The sequence below is a fragment of the Cetorhinus maximus genome, chromosome 11 (genome assembly GCF_964194155.1).
Source record: "Cetorhinus maximus chromosome 11, sCetMax3.hap1.1, whole genome shotgun sequence".
Lineage (NCBI taxonomy): Eukaryota > Metazoa > Chordata > Chondrichthyes > Lamniformes > Cetorhinidae > Cetorhinus > Cetorhinus maximus.
The window spans coordinates 61440696-61461521 of NC_135889.1; the positions used below are offsets into that span (position 1 = coordinate 61440696).

The following is a 20826-nucleotide window of genomic DNA, read 5'->3' on the forward strand; positions in this document are numbered from 1 at the left end:
TAATTTGTACCTAAGGTCTTAATACCATTTCTTTGATTATAATAGTTTAGTTTCTGTCAATTTATTCTCAAAGGAGTATTTTTTGACTTAATGCCCCCACCTCGTGCCTACAAGGATTGGCAATGGCTATCGCCAACAAAAGAGAATCTAACCACCTCCTCCTGACATTCAATAGCATTGTATTACCATTAGTAAATCCCCCACCATCAAAATCATGGGGGTCACCATTGGCCAGAAGCTGAACAGCACTAGCCATATAAGTACTGTAGCTACAAGAGCAGGTCAGAGGCTGGGAATTCAGCAGAGAGTAACTCACCTCCTGACTCCCCGGACACTCTGCAGTATTTAAAGGCACAAGTCAGGAGTACTCTCCACTTGCCTGCCTGAATGAAGCTCCAACAACACTCAAGAAACTCGACACCATCCAGGGCAAAGCAGCCCTCTTGATCAGCACCATATCCATCACCTTAAACATTCACTCCCTCCACCACCACCATCAGAGGCAGTAGTGTGTATCATCTACAAGATACACGGCAGCAACTCGCCAAGGCTCCTTCAACAGCACCTTCCAAATCCGTGACCTCTAGCACCTTGAAGGTCAAGGGCTACAATGCATGGGAACGTCACCTGTTCCCCTCCAAATTACAACTGTCCTGACTTGGAACTGTAAATGTAACTCTCTGTTGTTGAGTCAAAATCCTGGAACTCCCTTCCTATTCCACAAGGGCTGTAGCAATTCAAGAAAGTGGCTCACCACCACCATCTCAGGGGCAATTAGGGATGGGTAATAAATGCTGGCCTAGCCAGTGTTGTCCATATCCAAAAAATGGATAAATAAAAAACATGCTGATCTTTTACATCAGAAATTTGATCAACATACTGCCCACGACTTTCTGACCATTGAAAATGATTTCTCCCCCAGTACATCGAGGCCAAGCATAACAAATCTATTGCCATTCCACCTGACTCAGTTTTGAATGGGAATCAAATCTGAACCATGCCTGGTCTCTCCAGTCCAGTTACTGACAAGATAAACTTGCTGAGTCACAGGCAGCTGACAAAACATAATATCAAACATTGAAGTCTTTGTCTCAATGAGTGAAGCGCATTGCAGCAGGAGTGCAATGCATCATCATGAGACAATTTAAAGCCATTGAATCTGTTCCTTTCAGAATATGAATTCTAACACCATTGTAATGGGGTCTGCTGATTTAATCTCCATTCCGCCGTGATTCCAATCTGATCTGAGCTGTTGTGGAGGTACTGAGCAGAAACCAGGCAGGTCCTCACAGAAAAGAAAGCAAATCTGAGGGCACAATATATCCAAACTTCACTATCGCCATTTGGTATCTGAGACAGCGCAGCACTGGCCACCCACTCTCTGTCACAGCCATTTCAAAGCCCAGATGACCAGAAGGATTTCGCACCAAAGATAAAACATCCAAAACATAAGTATTTTTTTCTAGAAAGCTATTAGCTTAAATTTGATTTCCCTCTGATCAGAGGACTAATGTTACAAATGTCACATACCCCGGCTAGAATTTTACATCCTGTTGGGAGGTGGGGGGGGAACTTGCGCCCGACCGAAATAGACATGAAATAGCGCGAGATGACGTTGAGCAAGTATCCCAACGTCATTGCGCTCAGTGGAAGTGCACCCGCCGACAATTAAACGGGCAATTAAGTCCTTTAACGATGCAATCAAGAGCGATTTTACGTTGCCCGTCCACATTTATGATTGGTGGAGGGCCATTCTCCCAGGCGCCATTCACATTTTAGCTCAAACCTCAACCCAGGGTGGGATGAAATCTCCGTGGGGAAATAAAATAAAGAGAGATACCAGGGGACTGGGTTTTTAGGAGGTCTGCTTTCAGGCACTTGATTGTGCTGCAGGGATATGTTTTGCAGCATTTTTGTCCATTCCTTTATCCTGTGGAGGTCCGCAGCTCCTTGGGCAGCCGTCTGCCTTCAGGGAGCTCTCTAGAAGTGCTCAACCGCATCCTCAGTTGCATCGGCACCCGCCCTCTTCCTGCCCCCACCCCGGCAGCACTGAGCATTTCTCAGCACACGTTTCATGCCGGCTGGCCGTTAATTGGACAGCCAGCGTGAAATCACGGTCGGGGGCCGATCACGGCCTGAGGTCAATTTCCCGTCCGCTTCCGGGCCTGCTGATCATATGCACCCATAAACAAAAAAATTCAGGCCCATGACTGGGTCAGGGTACAGCTGATACAGGGAAAAATTGAACCACAGTAAAAAGACATTGCACAGCTGCCAGTTGTAGTCTATAATTTTATACCACAGAGCAGAATAATGAGCTTATTTCACTGCTTGCTGGTTTTGTGGTCAGGTTCATTGGGTGCTATACAAATCTTAAACTGTAGACAGTAGCTGTGTACTCTCTTATAGATCTGACCCACATGATCAAGTAATCAACATGACTCAATACAAAATATAAAAATCTTCGCAGTTTGGAACTAATAATTCCAAAATATTTTTATAGGTTATCAGCAGGTGCTTAATAGATCTATGGTATGCATGTTGTGATAAGGTTTCTATAAATCTTCTGCATCTGACATTTGCTCATTAATAGTTAAAAAGCTGGTCTGTATTATTTTCAAAGTAGATAAATAGGAGGGAAAGAATCACAAATGATCCAGGATGTATCAAGACAAACAAGGCTCCAAACCAGAAATTAGTAAAGGCCTCCACAAAAATACAGTGCATGTGTTGTGGTTGAAAATAACATTACTCTTCTTTGCCTACCTTGATTAAGGGAGGAAAGTGAAATAGATTCAAGTAGTCAAGGGTCAGTTTTTCAATTTCAGTCTGAAAAAGAGCACAGATGGGTCTGTTAACAGCAGGTAATCTCTTCCATCTTTTCAACAACTTCCACCTACATGTTAACAGTCAACACATCAATTTGCTAGAAAATATTTTAGATGTAGCTTAAACAGTTCAATTTTTTTACTACTGTGTCTTATCCTTCAGAAATTGATAGTCCTTTTAAAAAATATTTTTATAATTTTACTTTTGTGTAAAGATACATATGAACGAGATTAGGCCATTCAGCCCTTCGAGCCTATCCTGTCATTCTGTCAGATAATGCATATATACCTGTCGCAAATCATTTAATTCACTATGCATCTTGATAAAGATACATTTCCTCTGAATTTCAAATCACAATGGATTGTCTCCTAACACATAGTTGGAAACCTATGAAGTCCTTGTTGAGAACAAGGAAGTTTTTTGCAGTGTGCAAACAAGGGTAAAACCAGAAGCTGAAACACCAGTGTCCACTGTATTCAGGGAACAGTTCAACATTCCCCGCAGGAATGGAATATTTGCAGAATAATTAAATAAACTGAATTGATCAGAAAATTAAAAGACAAAGAAGTGTGAAATAAAAATGGAAAATACTGGAGTACTTGCTGTTGACATTAGATACCAAAAGGGGAAAGCTTTCCCTTTCTCAGCCTCCCTTCACCTTGGTGAGTGTAAATCTTGACTAACTTAAAACGTCTACAGTTGAAGTTTCTGAGCTGTCACCTTTACAGTTTTGTTTGCTATACTTATCATATAACCTCTGACATTTCTTATTTTCATACCTTTAAATGAATAATATGTCCTTTGGATTGTATTCCCACGTCGTTCATATCTTGTTCTGTTAGCAAAAGTAACCTTCGCCCAGTGATGTGATGATTTTTAAACAGTTCAGCATAACCTTTCATGCCACAACATATGTCACCTATGATTATAAAATTACAAAAATACATACTATCAGCAAAAAGTAACTGAAACTCCAATAAGCAATGCAAAGAACTAGAGGTCTTTATTACCTTTGTCTAATAGTTGGTCCATCCAAAAATACTGCACAAAAAGGGAACAGGATTAGAATATAGGACAGGACAAAACATAACTTCACATGTTAAACACTTCTATCCTGTATCTCCAAAGTACTGGTGATCATAAATAAATTTTCAATTGCTGATGTCAATGAAAAAGATTAGCGATGGAAAAATATATTTATTGTAAGGTTGAGAAACATATATATAATTATTAATTCACATCATTACTGATAAATGCAATCTTTCTGTGCAACTGTATCTAAAAAAACAATAGTTTGGTTAAAGTGAATTAAATGTAGCCATTGCCTTTTACAAATGTTAGTCTACATTAGTGCACTGAATCATTATGAATCATGTATAATTGACAAATACTGTGATTCTTTATCCAATTCTCTCTTCTTTCCAAGGTTATATATTGTGCTGCTGTACTGTCCATTAGCTGCAGCAACCCTCTAGTATTTGATTCACTTTAACCAAACTCTTGTTTTTTTTAGATGCAACTGCACAGAAAGATTACATTTATCAGTAATGGTGTGAATTAACATTTATATATATGTTTCTCAGCCTTACAATGAATATTTCTTTCCATAGAACCATAGAAAAGTTACAGCACAGAAGGAAGCCATTTGGCCCATCTTGTCCATGCCAACCCAAGGACACCCAGGTGCCCTTTCTAATCTCACCTTCCTGCACCCGACCCATAGCCCTGCAGCTTACAGCACTTTACGTGCAGATCCAGGTACTTTTTAAAAGAGTTTAAAGTTTCTGCCTCTACCACCAACTTGGGCAGCGAGTTCCAGACACCCACTACCCTCTGCGTAAAAAAGTTCTTCCTCATGTCTCCCCTATACCTTCTGCCATTTATCTTGAATCTATGTCAATTGGTTCTAGAATTCTCCACCAAGGGAAACAATTTTATCCTGTCCACTCTATTCCCCTCATAATTTTGTACACCTCAATCAAGTCACCTCTCAGCCTTCTTTGTTCTAAGGAAAATAACCTCAACCTATCCAATCTCTCCTCGTAGCTACACTTTTCTAATCCTGACAACATTCTTGTAAACCTCCTCTGCACTCTCTCCAGAGCTATTACATCCTTCCTGTAATGTGGTGACCAGAACTGCACACAATACTCCAGTTGTGGCCTCACCAGTGTTCCAACACTATATCCTTACTTTTATATTCTATACTTCTGCCAATGAAGGAGAGCATTCCATATGCCTTCTTTACAACCTTGTCTACTTTCCATTGCTAATCCAGCACCTTTTTTAAAATATATGTGCTTTGCCAAAACGAATACTTTGGTCCGGATTTTCGGCACGACGGAGAGCTTTGCCATCGTGGCAAAAGTAGTGGATGTGCCCAAAAATTGTACCGAACATGGCATTTCCCATTTTCGTGGAGGCGGGATTGGGGCAGTTCACGTTTTGTGCATCCGCAGTTCACGGAGGCAGCTGACCATTAAATCATGAGTTGCCTCCACTGAAGTCTGATTTTGGTAGCCCAGGAGTATGAAACCCAAAGTGTGCAGAGTAGACATGGTAGGAGCAGGTCTAAACTTTGTGCATTTCTTTGGATATCCAGGGTACTCCTTTGGATCTGGTCCTGGGATACATTCGGGGAGGTCAGGTGCCCTGTGTAATTGTTAAAAGTAGGGATGAATGTGCACAAAAATGCATAAACTCATTAATTGTGAAGCTCATTGGAACTGTCAACAAACCTGTCAAAATCAACTGCCCAAAAATCAAGAGGATCTGTAAAAAGTCTCAAGAGGACCTGTTAAAAACAGTTGCCAAGGCATTTAAAAGTCCTGCCCTTTAAATCTTTGAAAAAAATATCTGGAGTATTGATAAAATCATTGTTTGCTATTTTACCAGGTCTGTTGACCTAAGCCTGAGGGCTTCCATCACTGAATTACTGCTGCATGACTGATTTCACAAACACCCATTATCACAGCAGGTTGCCTGCCATTTCACAGTCTGATTGGCAGCTACAAGTGATTATGGACTCTTTGAAGTGGGACTATGAATTACAATGCTTCTTGTTAGAAGTGATGTGCACTTGAATGAAATGTTTGTTGTTATAAGGCTTTATGTAGTTAAAGGAATGTAAATTTAGTGAATGGGTTTTGATGAACGAGTGTTTTTTTCAATTTAGTGAAGTCTGCAATAGACACTTAGACCTTTATTTTATAGAACTTTATTTTATCTCATCTCTGCATAGGTCCCAAGATCTGCCCATGGTGGATACTGAGTGAGTTGGCATGGTAGGTGAAATGACAAAGGGTGGTGGGTCGGAGGCATGTGTTGGCACTAAGTTGGCATAGGGGCTTTAAAGAGCCAAGAAGATGGGTACAAGGGCATAGATAGGCATGGAGGGTAGGAGGGACCATGGGGATGGGTACAGGGACATAGGTTGGCATGGAAGGTATGAGGGGCTATGGGGCTGGTACAGGGCATGGGGAGTGTGTGAGGGTGAGGGCTGTTTCATATTTTTTCTCTAAAAAAAAATTTTGGATACCGTGCTGTTCCCCAAGGTAGGCCGTCCGACCAGCCTGCCTTCGCACCCAGCATCCTCCTACTTCTGGGGTTGCCCGCCCTGACTTCTAATAGTCCACACCGTCCCCACCCCTCTCCAACCACACACCCCACCCCACCCCCCAACCACCCCAGACCAGGTTCGCGGAGCCAGGAATTCTCCCGACTCTTCCTGGCCTTTATTTCTTTTGTGATAAATTATATTCACAATTAATCATATTATTTGGTACTTCTTATCCAATTTAACTATTATTTCCAAGTTCAGAGCTTTAATTTCGAAGAGAGAATCATACACTTACCACATCCTCCTCTGTCCAGGAATATATATCTAAGGATGGCAGCAACTGTACAACAAAAGTAAAATATAAATATTACAATGTAATCATGTAGGAACAGATAAAATGACTACAAATGAGGACTCATAGGTTAAACAAAAGCAGGGACATGATTTTAAAAAGCACCCTATAGAACATTAAACGCTATCTATCTAATATCTTTGTTAAAGATGTTGTGTCCTATACATATTATTCTAAATGTGATCTTGGATTATTACTTGCCATAATAACCTTGTTCAAAACAATTCTATGGAGGCAGAGGAAAGAATTTGTGCCGAGATCTCAAACAAATCAAAACATGCTGTCGTACCCTCATGTACCTTCCCCATCACCATTACGTGTTTATCTTGTTAGTCAGCTTCCGGCATTCTAATTGAGAGGCATTTTGAGTTTTCTACATACATTCAGTAAAATCACTACAGCAGTTTGGAATTTTAATTTAGCCATTGAGATGGAATTTTGTGGCATATATGTTTATTTCACTAACACAGTTGGTAACTACTTTGTAAAGCATTCTAATGAAGATCACTTCTGTTTTTTGTCATCTTTGTAGTTTCTCCCTTTTTTAGCTCTCTCCATTCCATACTATGCTCTTAGCTGGTTGGCACTGTTTAGGTTTGAAATTCCACATAGCTGGTTTCAACATTGCTTTCTATTTGCCAATACAAGAGATGCATTGTAGACCATGACAGGCCAACATGATTCTTTTAAGAGTCTGAAGTGGAATGGACTGGCACAGAGAGACACTCACCAGAGTTGTGCTGAGAACTGGATAACTGCACACATTAGGTAGCTAGGTGTGAATGTCAGTCAGTACTGGAATTCTAACTTGGATCCCAGGCACAGATCTAATGCTACATTAGAAGAGCTACCATGACACCTGAGAGTTACATTTTAACAATATTTTCCAAACAACAAAGTTGCTCAATACTTATGAATAGAAATAGAAAATGCTAACTGGATTTTCATTTTACAGTGCTTTTACCTCTGTAGAGGCCTGATCACATTAGTTAGAAATGACAGATAGCCATTCAAATTTCTGTTAACAGCTGAATAAAAGGTTTCACTTAAAATATGCACTGAGGTTTTTTTGATTAGATAACTTCAATAAAACATCTGGGGCAGCAGTCTATCTTTCATAGTAACACTAGCATAAAATACATTATTTTGTTGCAGTGCATAGAGCCACATTTTGTTATTAGTTCATATGTATTATTCAATGATTATAGTCTTCATATACTGCACTACCTTTAAAAAGTCACAATTTTTCTATTTTAACCCCATGGTATCCATTTGTCATTTATTGTGCTTCCCAGCAAGGTGACATTATTTAGTGTTTAACTATATTTGTTGTTTTTGATTAAGGAAAATATGACAAAATAATTTCAAATTTTAATGAAACATAATAGCGTAGGTATAGTGTCTCAAAACCGGTAACCTCGAGACGGAGTCTGCGCTGGATTTCAGATCTTGCCAGTTTTCAGAGAAAAAAATTGGAACCTTAATTCAATAGGAGACACAAGGTCAACTGAATAAGTTTCTTTTTATTAAAGTTTGAGAAAAGAATACATAATAGTGAAGAAATGACATTTCTGAAAAATTAAATAATAAGTAAGGCTGACTCACAGGCTGTGCTGGACTCAAAGTATGCACGTGCTCGTGAAGCTATCAGAGAACCACAGCTTCCTGTATGTGTAGAAACGCCACCTATCAGCTATTTCAAATAATTTCAGGCACAATGCACGGAGTGGATCTCACCAGCTAATAGTCTAGCTGAGAACCCTTGGCCTGGTTTATCTTCATTGCGTGTCAACTAAAACATCAATTAGGAAATGTCTCTGGAATACTCTTGGGAAGTCATAGTGTGGGGTGTAAACCATTTATTTTCTTTCTCTCCCATGGTACTTTAAGCCAATAACACTGAGGGCACGCAGTGTGAGAAACTGTACTATAAACACAGACCAGAGGATACTTCCTATAAATTGGGGTCGGGATGGGCAGTTTTATGAGGGTTGGACGGTTCAGGCCGGGTCGGGCCAAGTCGGGTTGCATGGGGTCAAGGGTTGCTCGGAGCGTGGGAAAAGACTGGCATGCAAAGGCGGTAACTAGTCCGGCACACCACTGCTCCAATGCAGCACCTAGTCAAATTGTCTGGAGTAAGTTACTCATTTAATATCAATTAAAATTGATGCATGGCAGCTGATTAAAAACGTCCAGTTTTCAGACGAGTCTGATTCTCGGATAGCTGGATTTGAGACACTGTACTTGTAATTCTGTACACCAAATGCAGATAATTGTACCACCAAAAAAATGCTGGCACTACAGTTAAATTCATAATTTAGCAATGCCTAGTACAATTTTTCTCCACAATAGAAGAATTACTTTTTAGAGTGGATTATGATGTTGACAAAGGTCATGCAGAAAAGGTCATATTCAGTGCTAACATTTAGAAACTTGCCCGAGCTAGTTTCATCAACTAGTTATTCTATTAGTATTTGAAAGTATATCTGCTTTCAATGCGCAGAACCTTTAAAGTGATTCATTACCATAGTCAAGGTCTTAAAAAAACATTAACAGCAGATAGTTAACAAATATAATCAGTATGGCACTTTGGTAATTTAACTTAATCCTCAATTAAACAACAGTTACATTGTTCGTGAGAGAGAGCCATGAAAAACACCCACCTTAATAAACAATGGAGACTGGCCTGCTAACTCAGCAGTGGCAAAACTGGGAAGTGACTTACATAGGCCAGCCTCACTTTTATGCCAGTGTCAAAAATCACCTTGCCACCAAGAAGGCTTGTACAATTTTCCTTCTTCCTGTGCAAATATTTTAGGTATTTTGGAGAGAATTATTTTGTACTCAAGTTGTGGAATGTTTTGAGACGAGAGATCTGCAGTAGGTGGCTTTAGTTTCCATGCTGAAAGCAGGGCAGGGAAAAGCAGAAAAATTACATGATCTAGTCTTGCTGAACCAAATATTTGAGGTAATAATTTCCTTCTTGTTAGGGTATTTTAAATTCAATAACAAGGCAGTTGAGATTTTGTTGTTTGTATTTTTTTTTTAAAAAGGGACTTACAGAACATCTTTTTAGGCATTGATGTCCCACTCACCCAAGTAGGTGATGGAGACGAGTTAATGATGTGAGGTTCGCTCACAAAGCACAGGGGAATGCATAATGGTCACATTGCACTCATGGATGCCATAAAGTGCAGAAGTCTTGCACTATAATAATATAGTGAATGTTTTCAGTAAAGGACAAAACTGTTTCAGTCACAATGCTTCACATGGTAAGCTAACTTTTGTCTCACCATGGAGAATAACATTTTAGCCTCATTTAAAATACCTAAACATCAGATATGTAAGTGCGTGCAGCATTTTTTTCTTTAACCTATCACTTTTTAATTCAGCAAAAGATTTGCTTGTCTCAAGTATGCTATTTATTTTATTACAGATCCAGAAATGCTGAAAGTTACAGGCGTGAAATAAAATCCACAGAAACATGCACTGGGAATGAAATGCTTTGTATTCTAGGGAAATTAGAACATTAAAAGATTAGAAATACATCCTGTACTAACAATATCCATACAGCACATAAGGTGTAACATTTTCCCAAGAAATGACAATGGATTTGCCAGCTGCTCTGCCTGAATATGTCTTACAAAATCCAAATTTGGTTGAATAAGGAAATTAAGATCTGCCAAGCAGACTTTGTGCACTGCAGTGATCATTCGATTTGACAGTTTCTGTGAAAACTTCAGCAGGCAGCAGTCAGGTCAGCGTAAAAGTGTTCTTCCTCCTCCCCAATAATAAAATTCAAATGATTTTTCTTTGCAATCCATAGCTAAATCACTATACTCACCAGGATGGAATTTAGTGTGTAAACAAAAAACTGCAGCAACTCAGGCAGCAGAGCTTATCATGAGAAATGAGGTTAATTTTTATATGGTTTCATCATATTTAGCAGTGCAGGAATAAAGGTAAGATTAGCTAGTCATGATAACAATCTTCTCCTGCTGGTGACACTACTGTCCCCAAGTCTTCACCTAGGTGATAGCTGCCTGGAAATAGGGAAGGGAATCTGGAAACAAATGGTAATAGCAATAACGGGCAATACAAGATAAAACTAGACTGAATGTGAAAAATGCACTTGGCCTCATTGTTCAAAATATTCCAAAAATTGAAAGGTAAAATGTTTTGGACATGACTGCAGAAGCCATAATTATCCATCCACTCTCTTAAAAAATAATTCATTTAGTGGGAACAAACAAGTTAATGAAGGGTAAAATTCAATTTTTATCGGTTTTCCCCGAGCCTTCACACTGTGGTACAGGTCCATGGGGTGACAGCAGTCATCCAGTTCTTTGCATAAGTGACTATTTTCAGGTGTCAACCTAGATAGACTGGGCTCCCTGCCTCTGTAACCTCCTTCAGCTTTCCAACCTTCAGTGATTGTGTTCCTCCAACTCTGGCCTCTTGTGCATCCCTCACCATTGATGGCCATGCCTTCAGCCATGTAGGCCTTAACCCCTGGCACTCCATTGCCAATTGTCATAAAAATCCATCTGGTTCACTAATGTCCTTTAGGGAAGGAAATCTGCCATCCTTACCTGGTCTGGCCTACATGTGACTCCAGAGCCACAGCAATGTGGTTGACTCTTAAATGCCCTCTGAACTAGGGCAATTAAGGATGGACAATAAGTGCTGGCCAATGCAGCGATGCCCACATCCCATGAACGAATAAAAAAAATTCCCTCCTTCTCTCACTCTGCCTTTACGGGCCTCCTTAAAACCGACCCCTTTGGCCAAATTTTTAGATAGCTCCTTCTTTGACTTAGTTCCAATTTTTGCCTGGTTGCTCTTCTGTGAAATGCCTAGACATAATGTACGAAATTAAAGGTGCTGTATAGATACAAGTTGTTTTTGTTTTGCCACTGACTAGCAGTTAGGAGCTGGAACCCTTGTTGATTTTCCCTGTCTCACACCAAAGAGCACAGAGGTCAATTGGACTGTCAACTGGTAAAACTAATTCAGCAAAGGCCAGAAGGTGAATGTGGAGTGTTCTGCTCTGAATAGTTGAGTGTTACATTAGGTAATGCTCTTAGCTACTGGGGGAGCTAACATAAATTTAGATGAAATATGGAGAAATTGCATGTTTTCATACACTTGAGATAGATGTGTTAAATCCAGTAGGTGGCACTCACATCTATCAAGTATTCCACACTGACCACATACAGGGGTCCAGATTTACTTAATTTCATTAATAGTAAGGTAACAAAACCAGCATGTTCTTTTACATTTTACTTTGTTCATCAAACACGGAGTAACGTAGCAAAAAAAGTTGTAGCTGAAAATAGTCTGTCAATATTATCTCAATTTCAGATAGAAACGTCAAGGGATGTTTTAACAGATTAAAGGCACTATATAATTCAAGATGCTGATTGTTTTCTTTCTTGTTGCAATGTTTAATCCAAGCCCCATTATTTTAATGTAAGAATTTGATGACCAACAGAGACAACACCAATTACAGCCATTCAGCAAAACATATTTACTTGTTCTTGGCTATGATTTGAGGATTTGTTTTGATACTATTTGGAACAGAGAAAGCAATTAATTAAATTCAATATTCTCTCATGAGGAGAAACTTTATAACAACTCTACTGCTAGAATGGTTAACCGCTGTAAGACAAGGTAATGTGTGTAATGCTGTAAATAATCTGTAGCAGACCTGAATATAAGACTTGTTTTTTTAAAAAGAAAAAAATGCCCTAAAATGAAGCCAGATTGTCTACTAATCAGTAGTTTGCTAAATTATTTGGAACTTAATTAATAAAACAATTGCATTAGTAGTTTATGAATCAGGGGATTCATGTCTATACACATCTGTTATTGATACCCTAATTTCTATTTCACTGGATTTATATTGGACCACAATAATCAGTATCTTTAAATACATTTCTACAGTTTTGCACTTGTAACAAGACATAGTAGAAGAGAAATTTGCACCCAGTGTTACTGAATCACCTGGAATTAGCAAATATCAGAAATTTGGGCAGGTTTCAGTGCATGCCCGAAAATGAAACCAACCCAATTTTTCTTTGGTTAATTTAAATGGAAGATCTGTTCTAATACTCTAAGAAGTAAATTTAAGATATTAAAAGGTTAATTCTGATTTTGACGATGGTTTTGATGAACCACATGTGCAGAAATCAATGAATGATCTTTAAATGACAAAGTAGAGAAGTCAGTGTTCACATTACTCATTTTTATTCCCTTATGATACTTTGTAGCTTCTTATTATGAACACTAATTGCTTAGTTAAAGCTCCAAGGTCATCCTGGCTTAACTTTCTCTTAAAATCACATGTAGTATGATAGCACAGAGGGCTTTTAGTTGCAGAATAAAGCTTGGCTTCAATGATATTTCTACTTACTCTAGGGTCAACATCAGCAATTATAGAGTGCCCTGACCACAAGAATAAGTAACACCAGAGAAACCAAAGGAAGTGAAAGTGAATGGAGTGAAATATATAATTAACTATTTGGGCCTTGTTCCCTTTAAGGTAAGTTGAAGTTTAATTTGATTCAGTTAAAATTAGGTTTGTGGGTTACTGTTTTTCTCTAACTTGTGCCATTGATTGACAGCAATATTCATTTCTTGGTTACTTGCTGTAAATGCAAGGTAAGCTTTAAGTCCCAGTACCTAGACCAGGATAGTAGCTTTCAACAAATATACATTAAAACATGGTGATCAAAACAGCAGTAATAAGATTGCTGAGCATTTGACATTCAATTGCCAGGAATATGTGGGCAATGAACAATGTCCCAAATTAGTATACCGGCAAAATTTTCTATTCAATTAGCGGTCAGACACACAATTAAATGTAAAAGAATCACCAAGAGCATTTGAGATGTTTGCTTTACATCATTGTGCAGGGGACAGGTCTCAAAAATGTCTGAAACTCCAGCCTATTAACAATTTGGAGCCTTAGATACTGATTTACTCAGGAGTGGCAAAATGCAGAGATATCTCTCACCAACTTAGCTAGAAAGGTAACCAAATTCCTGTTAGAGCAGTATCTGTAACTAGGCATCCACTGTAAAAGTAGGGTTGATTAAAAGCATGGGTTTAATAGCCGAGTACTAAATAGCAGGGAAAATAGCACAAACAGTATTGCAAGGTAGGGAGACACCATAAGTTTTTCAAAATTACTACCCAGAAGGAAAGAGAACCCAGACAACAGTAAATAAGCTACTAAATTAAATTTATTGAAAAAAGGAAATAGAAAAAAGGTAACACACAACACAGAAAAGAAGTCCACATCAAAACAGCCTTTGATAATGTTAATACTTTCAAATGTTGTATAAATAGGTTTCAGGTCTTATAAAAATTATTTTCAGTAATGAAAACTCAATGTTGAAATACTTTACTTACAATTATCTTTCCACTTTTGTATTTTTAAATTTTAGAACATTTCTTTTCATAAATGGTTGCGACACTTCAGTGTTTAGATTGATATTCTAACAAAGTAACAACGCTTCAATTTTTACCATGCATACAAATTCTGCCTAAAAAAGTACTGTAAGCTCACAGCATAAATAAGGCACTAGCCTTGAAATTTTAATATTTGTACTGTTTAGAATTGTTGTGGAAAACAAACAAACAATTCACTAGTTTAATACAATTTGTTGCTTTAATAATGTTCAAAAGCTCTATATGCTTAATCACCATCACCAGTGACCAAAATCCATCGTCATATTGATTTTTTTCCCCTTTCTGACAGAGGTGGATTTGGAAGAATTCTGTTTGGCTTGCATATCTATCTGAATCCCAGACTGCATGACAGGTCCTGCTAGGTTCATAGGCAGGATATTGCCAAAACCTCTCATCATTTCCTGCAGACTTTCATTCATGCCATCTACCTCCCCGTTACTGGTAGCTGTGATCTGACATGACATCTCTGTACTGTTTGACTCCTCTGTCTTAGACTCATAGAAAGACTCTTCAGAAAACTTTGCAGTAACAGGTAAGAAAGGCTAAGTAAAAAGAGGAGAAAGACCACAGATGAACACAAGAGCAAAAATGATTAAACATCAGCACTGGAGAATATTTAGGAAAATCATAACAATGATATGTTTTTCTATTTTGTGGTTACTCACCATATATGCACCAATTCTTAATCTTCCAATAAAGTTCTCCTCCACGTATTATGGGTAATACTACCAGCCAGCCAATTTTATTGGGAGATTTTTTCATGACCACTGGCCCTGTAATAGCACATTGCTTTCTATTTAGGTGCCCCAGGCAATTCTTTCAGTTGTTTACTTCCAACAAAAGCTAACTTAGTAAGTTTGCATTTACTGTAATCAATCAGTTCTATTTTCTTTTGGGTGTTTTTGATGAACACATTAATTTTATTAATTACATAACAGAACAGATTATATAAACAGACTTGGGCCATTTGTTTCCATCACTTGCATATGTGGGTAATACGTTTGGTCTCATCATTTCCTAATAGTTTTAAGAAGTAATTCCATAAGTTACGATGGTAGTTAAAGTAGCATCCCTTGCATTTACTATGATCGTCCCTGGAAAATGTTGAAGAGCCAATATACATTAAGACAACATTCTCTTTATTTGTGACAGTCTGTGTTAAGGAAGGCCCTCCAGGAATATATATATAAATGTTGAAATTAAGGTTTTGCACAGAAGGGCTTTTTCAATTGCCTAAACTTGTATAAAGCTAAAAATATTTTTGTCAAATGCTGTAGCCAGTGGGTGAATACAGACACAAATTAATTTTCTCTCCCTTGCAGGAATACCACATCACAAATGAGGCAGAAAGAATAAAATTTGAGGAATTTGAAGTGGAAGCAATGTAAAGCACAGGAAGCAGAAGGCTTTCAGAGCTCAGGTGTCAATATGTTCTCTAAAAAGGGAGAGGACCTCAAACTTTGTTCCATATTTGCTGGTGAAGTAGACTATCCATCTTACATGCAGAAGAACAAAGGAAGCTATAATTTTATATCTTAGCTGTGTATTAGGTGATTTTTTTAACCACAGTAAAATAGTTCTAGCATTAAAAAATCAAAAGTTGCAAAATCTGAACAATAAGATGAACACTATGAACACTTACAGGAGCACTGGACTGTTCCACCAACTTTTGCTCCCACATTTTCAAACGCCTTTCTCGTTCCTTCAACTCCTGTTCTTTTGTGCTCAGATCTCGTTCAAGTTTCTTTAGTCTTTCCAAAGTGGCCTCTATTTCACATCTGTAGGAAACAATCACAGCGCTCATTAATGAGAACAAATTGTTTTAGATTCCCACTTGAATTCTAATTAAATTTCACTGACTTCCTAGGTAATCACATCCAGTACTGGATTAGTGCCACAACATTTTGAATTCACCACAATGTACTAAATATTTTATAAATTGTAAATATATAAACAAGAATGACTGTAAGGGTACCATGATTTTTATACTACCATGATTTATATTTAAAACACGTTAGGAACAGAATTTTTGCAGAGAACTTTTCCCAGAGTGGCATTGTAAGTGATTATCATAACTAGGACCAGTGGTCTATATGGGCCACAATCCCCATTCATGGCACGGGAGTAATATTGATATTATCATGAGAGCTCCACACAAAATAATCTTGGGCTGTTTCTAACCAACAACTTTAAAGCAGAAAACTGTCAACAAGGCTAAAAAAGTCAACATACATTAAGAATAAATGGTAATTCATCAGAATACATATTCCTCTGTATAAACGAAATATAACTATAAATACTAAAGTTGTGCCCCCAAAAACGCATTAATTTTTATAAATTTGGTAGGAAATTCATATTTTGCATCTAATTTCTTGATTTTGGTATCTCATCTCACCTGTTATTAAATTCCTTTTTGCAAACACATTTTCTATGGTTGCACTTTATAAATACAGAAGTTTTTTTTAACATAAGATGTCAAACAGCACATTCAGCAACACACTCCCCAATACCTTCACACTCCACCACTGCTATTCCCACTACTGCACTTCAAGTAAACGCTCCCACCTCTATGACATCTTGCATAACCTCCCAGTGCTTCAGTCTAATACCTCTCTTGCGTTCTTTGAGTATGTACAACTTGTTTGAATAGCTGAGCAGTTGCGTAGCACTAGAAAATTAAGGGTATAGAGGAAAGGATAATAAAACAATTTTGTAACTAAAATTTTGAAATTTTATAAAAACTTAACTGAAGTTTCCTAATGTCACTGCTCACTGCCAGAATACAGCAACTGGCTTTGACCTGCTGAGGCCATTTGGGAGCAATGCATGTGACGTCCATGTTGAGAAATAGATTGCCATCTCTCATAGCAGGCAGATGCTTCTGATTGGTTAGTATTGATGTAAAAATCTATAAATATTGGTGATGTCTTTTCATGTGGCCTAGCATGACTGTAATTTGAAACTATCTGCAATTGAACCAGTTTAATTCAGCTACTCAAATTTTAAGTTTTACAGTTTTCTATTGTTGGATTTGTTTTAACATAGCAGAAAGTAATATAGCATTTCCTCTTTTACGACAGCTGTATACCTTGAGCGTTAAATTTTAATGACCCCTTAACTAGAAATTAAAGTTGGCCCATTTCAAATATTGACTGTGTGGGCTGATTGCTGTGGCTAATTGCAGCACCCCTGTAAGTTGTGCCAGCTGAGATCAGCTATCTCCACACAGATCAAGGATTGAAGTTGGGCGTTTCTTTATCTGCATGGCTCAGTACCATTCCAGGCAGTACGTTACTTACTGAGTCATTGGGAGAACAGAGGCCTGCATGTTTTAAAGGTGAGTGAATTGTATATTTCCCAAGAATCTAAAGCGGAATTATTTTCCTATATGTTGCCGGTGCCAAAACTGTTATTTGAAGTGGTGAAAGTCATCATAAAAAGAAATTAATTAAAAATATATGCTGCTGGCATGCCAGTGATCACACTAGAATTAAATAATTGCTTTTCAGAACACACACATGGTATGAGGTAACTGCAGTTTGTCACCTAACCATTATGTCCTGCAGGCTACCATACTAATATCCAAATATCCCAAATTTCTTACAATTTGTTCTTTAATGATTAAAAAAGAATGATGTCAGACTTAAACAGCCTACAATTTTCACAGCTAAGTGTCAAATTATCTCCTACAAACTTATGCCATACATGGGGATTACTGCAATGGTTTATCTTGCAGCCAGTGCTATTCTGTGCACCTCTCTCAGCCTGTAAAGAATCTCTCCCAATACCCAGCTAAAATAGTTAGTTTCTCCCTTACCCATCACAAATTCTCACATTTGCTATTTGATGATCTCCCATACCTGTCACAGTCTCTAACTCTATTGCTCATCATTTCCATTATTAAGTTTAATCTATGCCCCCATCAATATTCTATAGCTTGTTTTTCTCTAAAGAACTATTTTCTTTATACTAGTTTCTCTTGACAAATCTACCACAACACCTTAAGTCCACTGACCTCCAACTTCAATTTTCCATTCACCATGCTCTCAATCCCTTCCTGTTTAGGAATCATACAGAAATGGAACCATGCTGTCCAGACCACTGTTTCACCGAATGTTATCAAGAGTAACTGTGCCTAGCTTATCTCTGCAAGGTTAAGCTTATGAAAACCACTCTGCCAAACAGGTAAAATGTAGGTTGCCACCTGCCACAAGCAGGGGTTCCACCTTCCTCAAGGATGTGATTGAGATAGAGTGTTGTGCAAGAAGGAAAACAGCCTTGCTTTGTGCATCTTTTAATGATTCTGGGCTACTCTTGCACTAAAACTCATCGGGGCAGGCAGGGTCTCAACATCCCTACTGGGCAGGGGTAGAAAATGTTACATGGAAGACTGGGACAACAATGAATTAACTTGTTAAGCAATTATTTGTGGGATAAATAGGTTAACACTTAACAACAAGACCTGATATTATATATATTGTACTTCCAGGTTTACTTTGATGGAATAAGTCAAATCCTATTTTTATTACATATGATTTTCATCAGTGATTTTGGGATCATATTCCCTAGTTAGGAGCATTTTTCTGTGAAACCCATATGCCTGGTTTGTTTCTCAATAAGCCATTTACCAAACACTTTTTATTTAAAGAGGATTACATTTTACTAGTTATGACACCCATTTCATCCACCATCTTTGGACTCAACTGTTTCTGTTCCTGAAGAAATTTAGTTTAGTATTTTAATCCTATTAAAGCTATGAATGGTTGGCCCAATCTATAAAATATTTTCTGCATCTCAGTATTGACCCAATCTTTAAAACAAGTTAATATATATTAATCACAATAACAAATGGGACACTTTAGAAGGCATGACACAGATGTTATACAGTACACTGCTGCAACATGCAAAACTTGCAAAGCTCATTAGTCTCCGCTGAGTCACTGCCACTATGCTTTCAGCAGTGAGCAATGCTATTTATATGGTCTCATGTGACAGATAAAAATAACTCTCCACCTCATGCTCATACTCAGTTTTTCCATTCAGACTGTAAATGTTTGCTATAATTGATTTTCTTGATGTGACAATTTGCTTGCAAAACTTTTATGGAATGTATTACAACCCATTTGCGTTGTCCTACTTATAATTAAACATTTTCTTCTGCCAGGATTTTCTTTCTACTCTGACCATAGCTGCTGTCAGAACATAGTCCAGAATTAACCACTGCCTAGAATAATGCCAGTAATGACTTAATACAGACCTGGGCGAGAACCATTAAGACCATAAGACATAGGAGCAGAAATTAGGCCATTCGGCCCATCGAGTCTGCTCCACCATTCAATCATGGCTGATAACTTTCTCAACCCCATTCTCCCGCCTTCTCCCCGTAACCTTTGAACCCCTTACCAATCAAGAACCTATCCATCTCGGTCTTAAATACACTCAATGACCTGGCCTCCACAGCCTTCTGTGGCAATGAATTCCATAGATTCACCACTCTCTGGCTAAAGAAGTTTCTCCTCATCTCTGTAACTCTGAACAACAATATGTATTTATAAAAACAAAAAGCTAAAAGCTACTGCGGATGCTGGAAATCCAAAACAAAATAAAAACAGAATTACCTGGAAAAACTCAGCAAGTCTGGCAGCATCGGCGGAGAAGAAATCAGTCAACGTTTCGAGCCCTCATGGCCCTTCAGCAGAACTGAAGCATAGTTTCAACAAGGGAGAAATATAAATATAAATATTTCTCCCTTGTTGAAACTATGCTTCAGTTCTGCTGAAGGGCCATGAGGGCTCGAAACGTTGACTGATTTCTTCTCCGCCGATGCTGCCAGACTTGCTGAGTTTTTCCAGGTAATTCTGTTTTTAATATGTATTTATTACAGTCCATACAAAACACAGCTAGTTTCCCAGTCATTCACTTATATATGAAGCTGTCACATCAATGGATCCCAACAATATAATCTGAATTTTCGTTAAACTTCCTGTCAATTAGTCATTCCAAAAAATTTTAACATCCTACTTTGCCTTCATCTCATACACCTGTAAATCTTTTGCTGTAATTTTCCTTTACTATATTTTTTTCCCTCCTGATAATTTTCTACCCTCCTTTTCTGAAGACACTGACTCTGGTTCCTTAAGTCACAACCACCCTCCAATATCTCAACCAAGTCGCCATTTTTCAGCCATGAGCCCAAACAGTAAATGCTGGCAAAATTTTCAACTTTATGGATACTTAGAAATTCATGTTAGTGCAGAAATAATGGAAACATATAATGATCAACTGTATCAGCTAATGCCATATTGATATAGTTTTTACTGTGTTCATGATCAAAGACTTTCAACATATACAATCCCTCAAAGGTGCCAAGGAGGTGGTAATTAATTTTACCAGGCATCACTCAATTCTTTGGACTGGCTTAATCAATATTTTGTCTCAGTTTTCACAGTGGAGGACACTAGTACCATCCCAATAGCAACAGGTAGTGCAGAGGATATAGAGAAGGAGGAACTTAGAACAATCACCAACACTAGAGAAAAAGTACTGAGCAAACTATTGGGATTAAAGGGTGACAAGTTCCCAGGACCTGATGGCCTATATCCCAGGATCA

The 20826-nt window shown here is 38.1% G+C and overlaps 1 protein-coding gene across 2 annotated transcripts in view; it reads right to left on the reverse strand.

Annotated features, from left to right (window-relative positions):
* Positions 1-20826, reverse strand: part of LOC144686633 (mitogen-activated protein kinase kinase kinase 20-like) — a 131123-nt gene that overhangs the window by 59188 nt on the left and 51109 nt on the right. Inside the window, exons 11-15 of one of the 2 annotated variants that reach the window (XM_078552087.1) lie at positions 15859-15994; positions 6684-6728; positions 3840-3870; positions 3609-3748; positions 2767-2829 (exon numbers count right to left, since the gene is read on the reverse strand). In XM_078552087.1, the coding sequence (XP_078408213.1) occupies positions 2767-2829; positions 3609-3748; positions 3840-3870; positions 6684-6728; positions 15859-15994 (415 nt within the window). Of the gene's footprint in view, positions 1-2766; positions 2830-3608; positions 3749-3839; positions 3871-6683; positions 6729-13969; positions 14759-15858; positions 15995-20826 lie in introns of those variants that run through there. The other variant, XM_078552086.1, reaches the window with a different exon arrangement.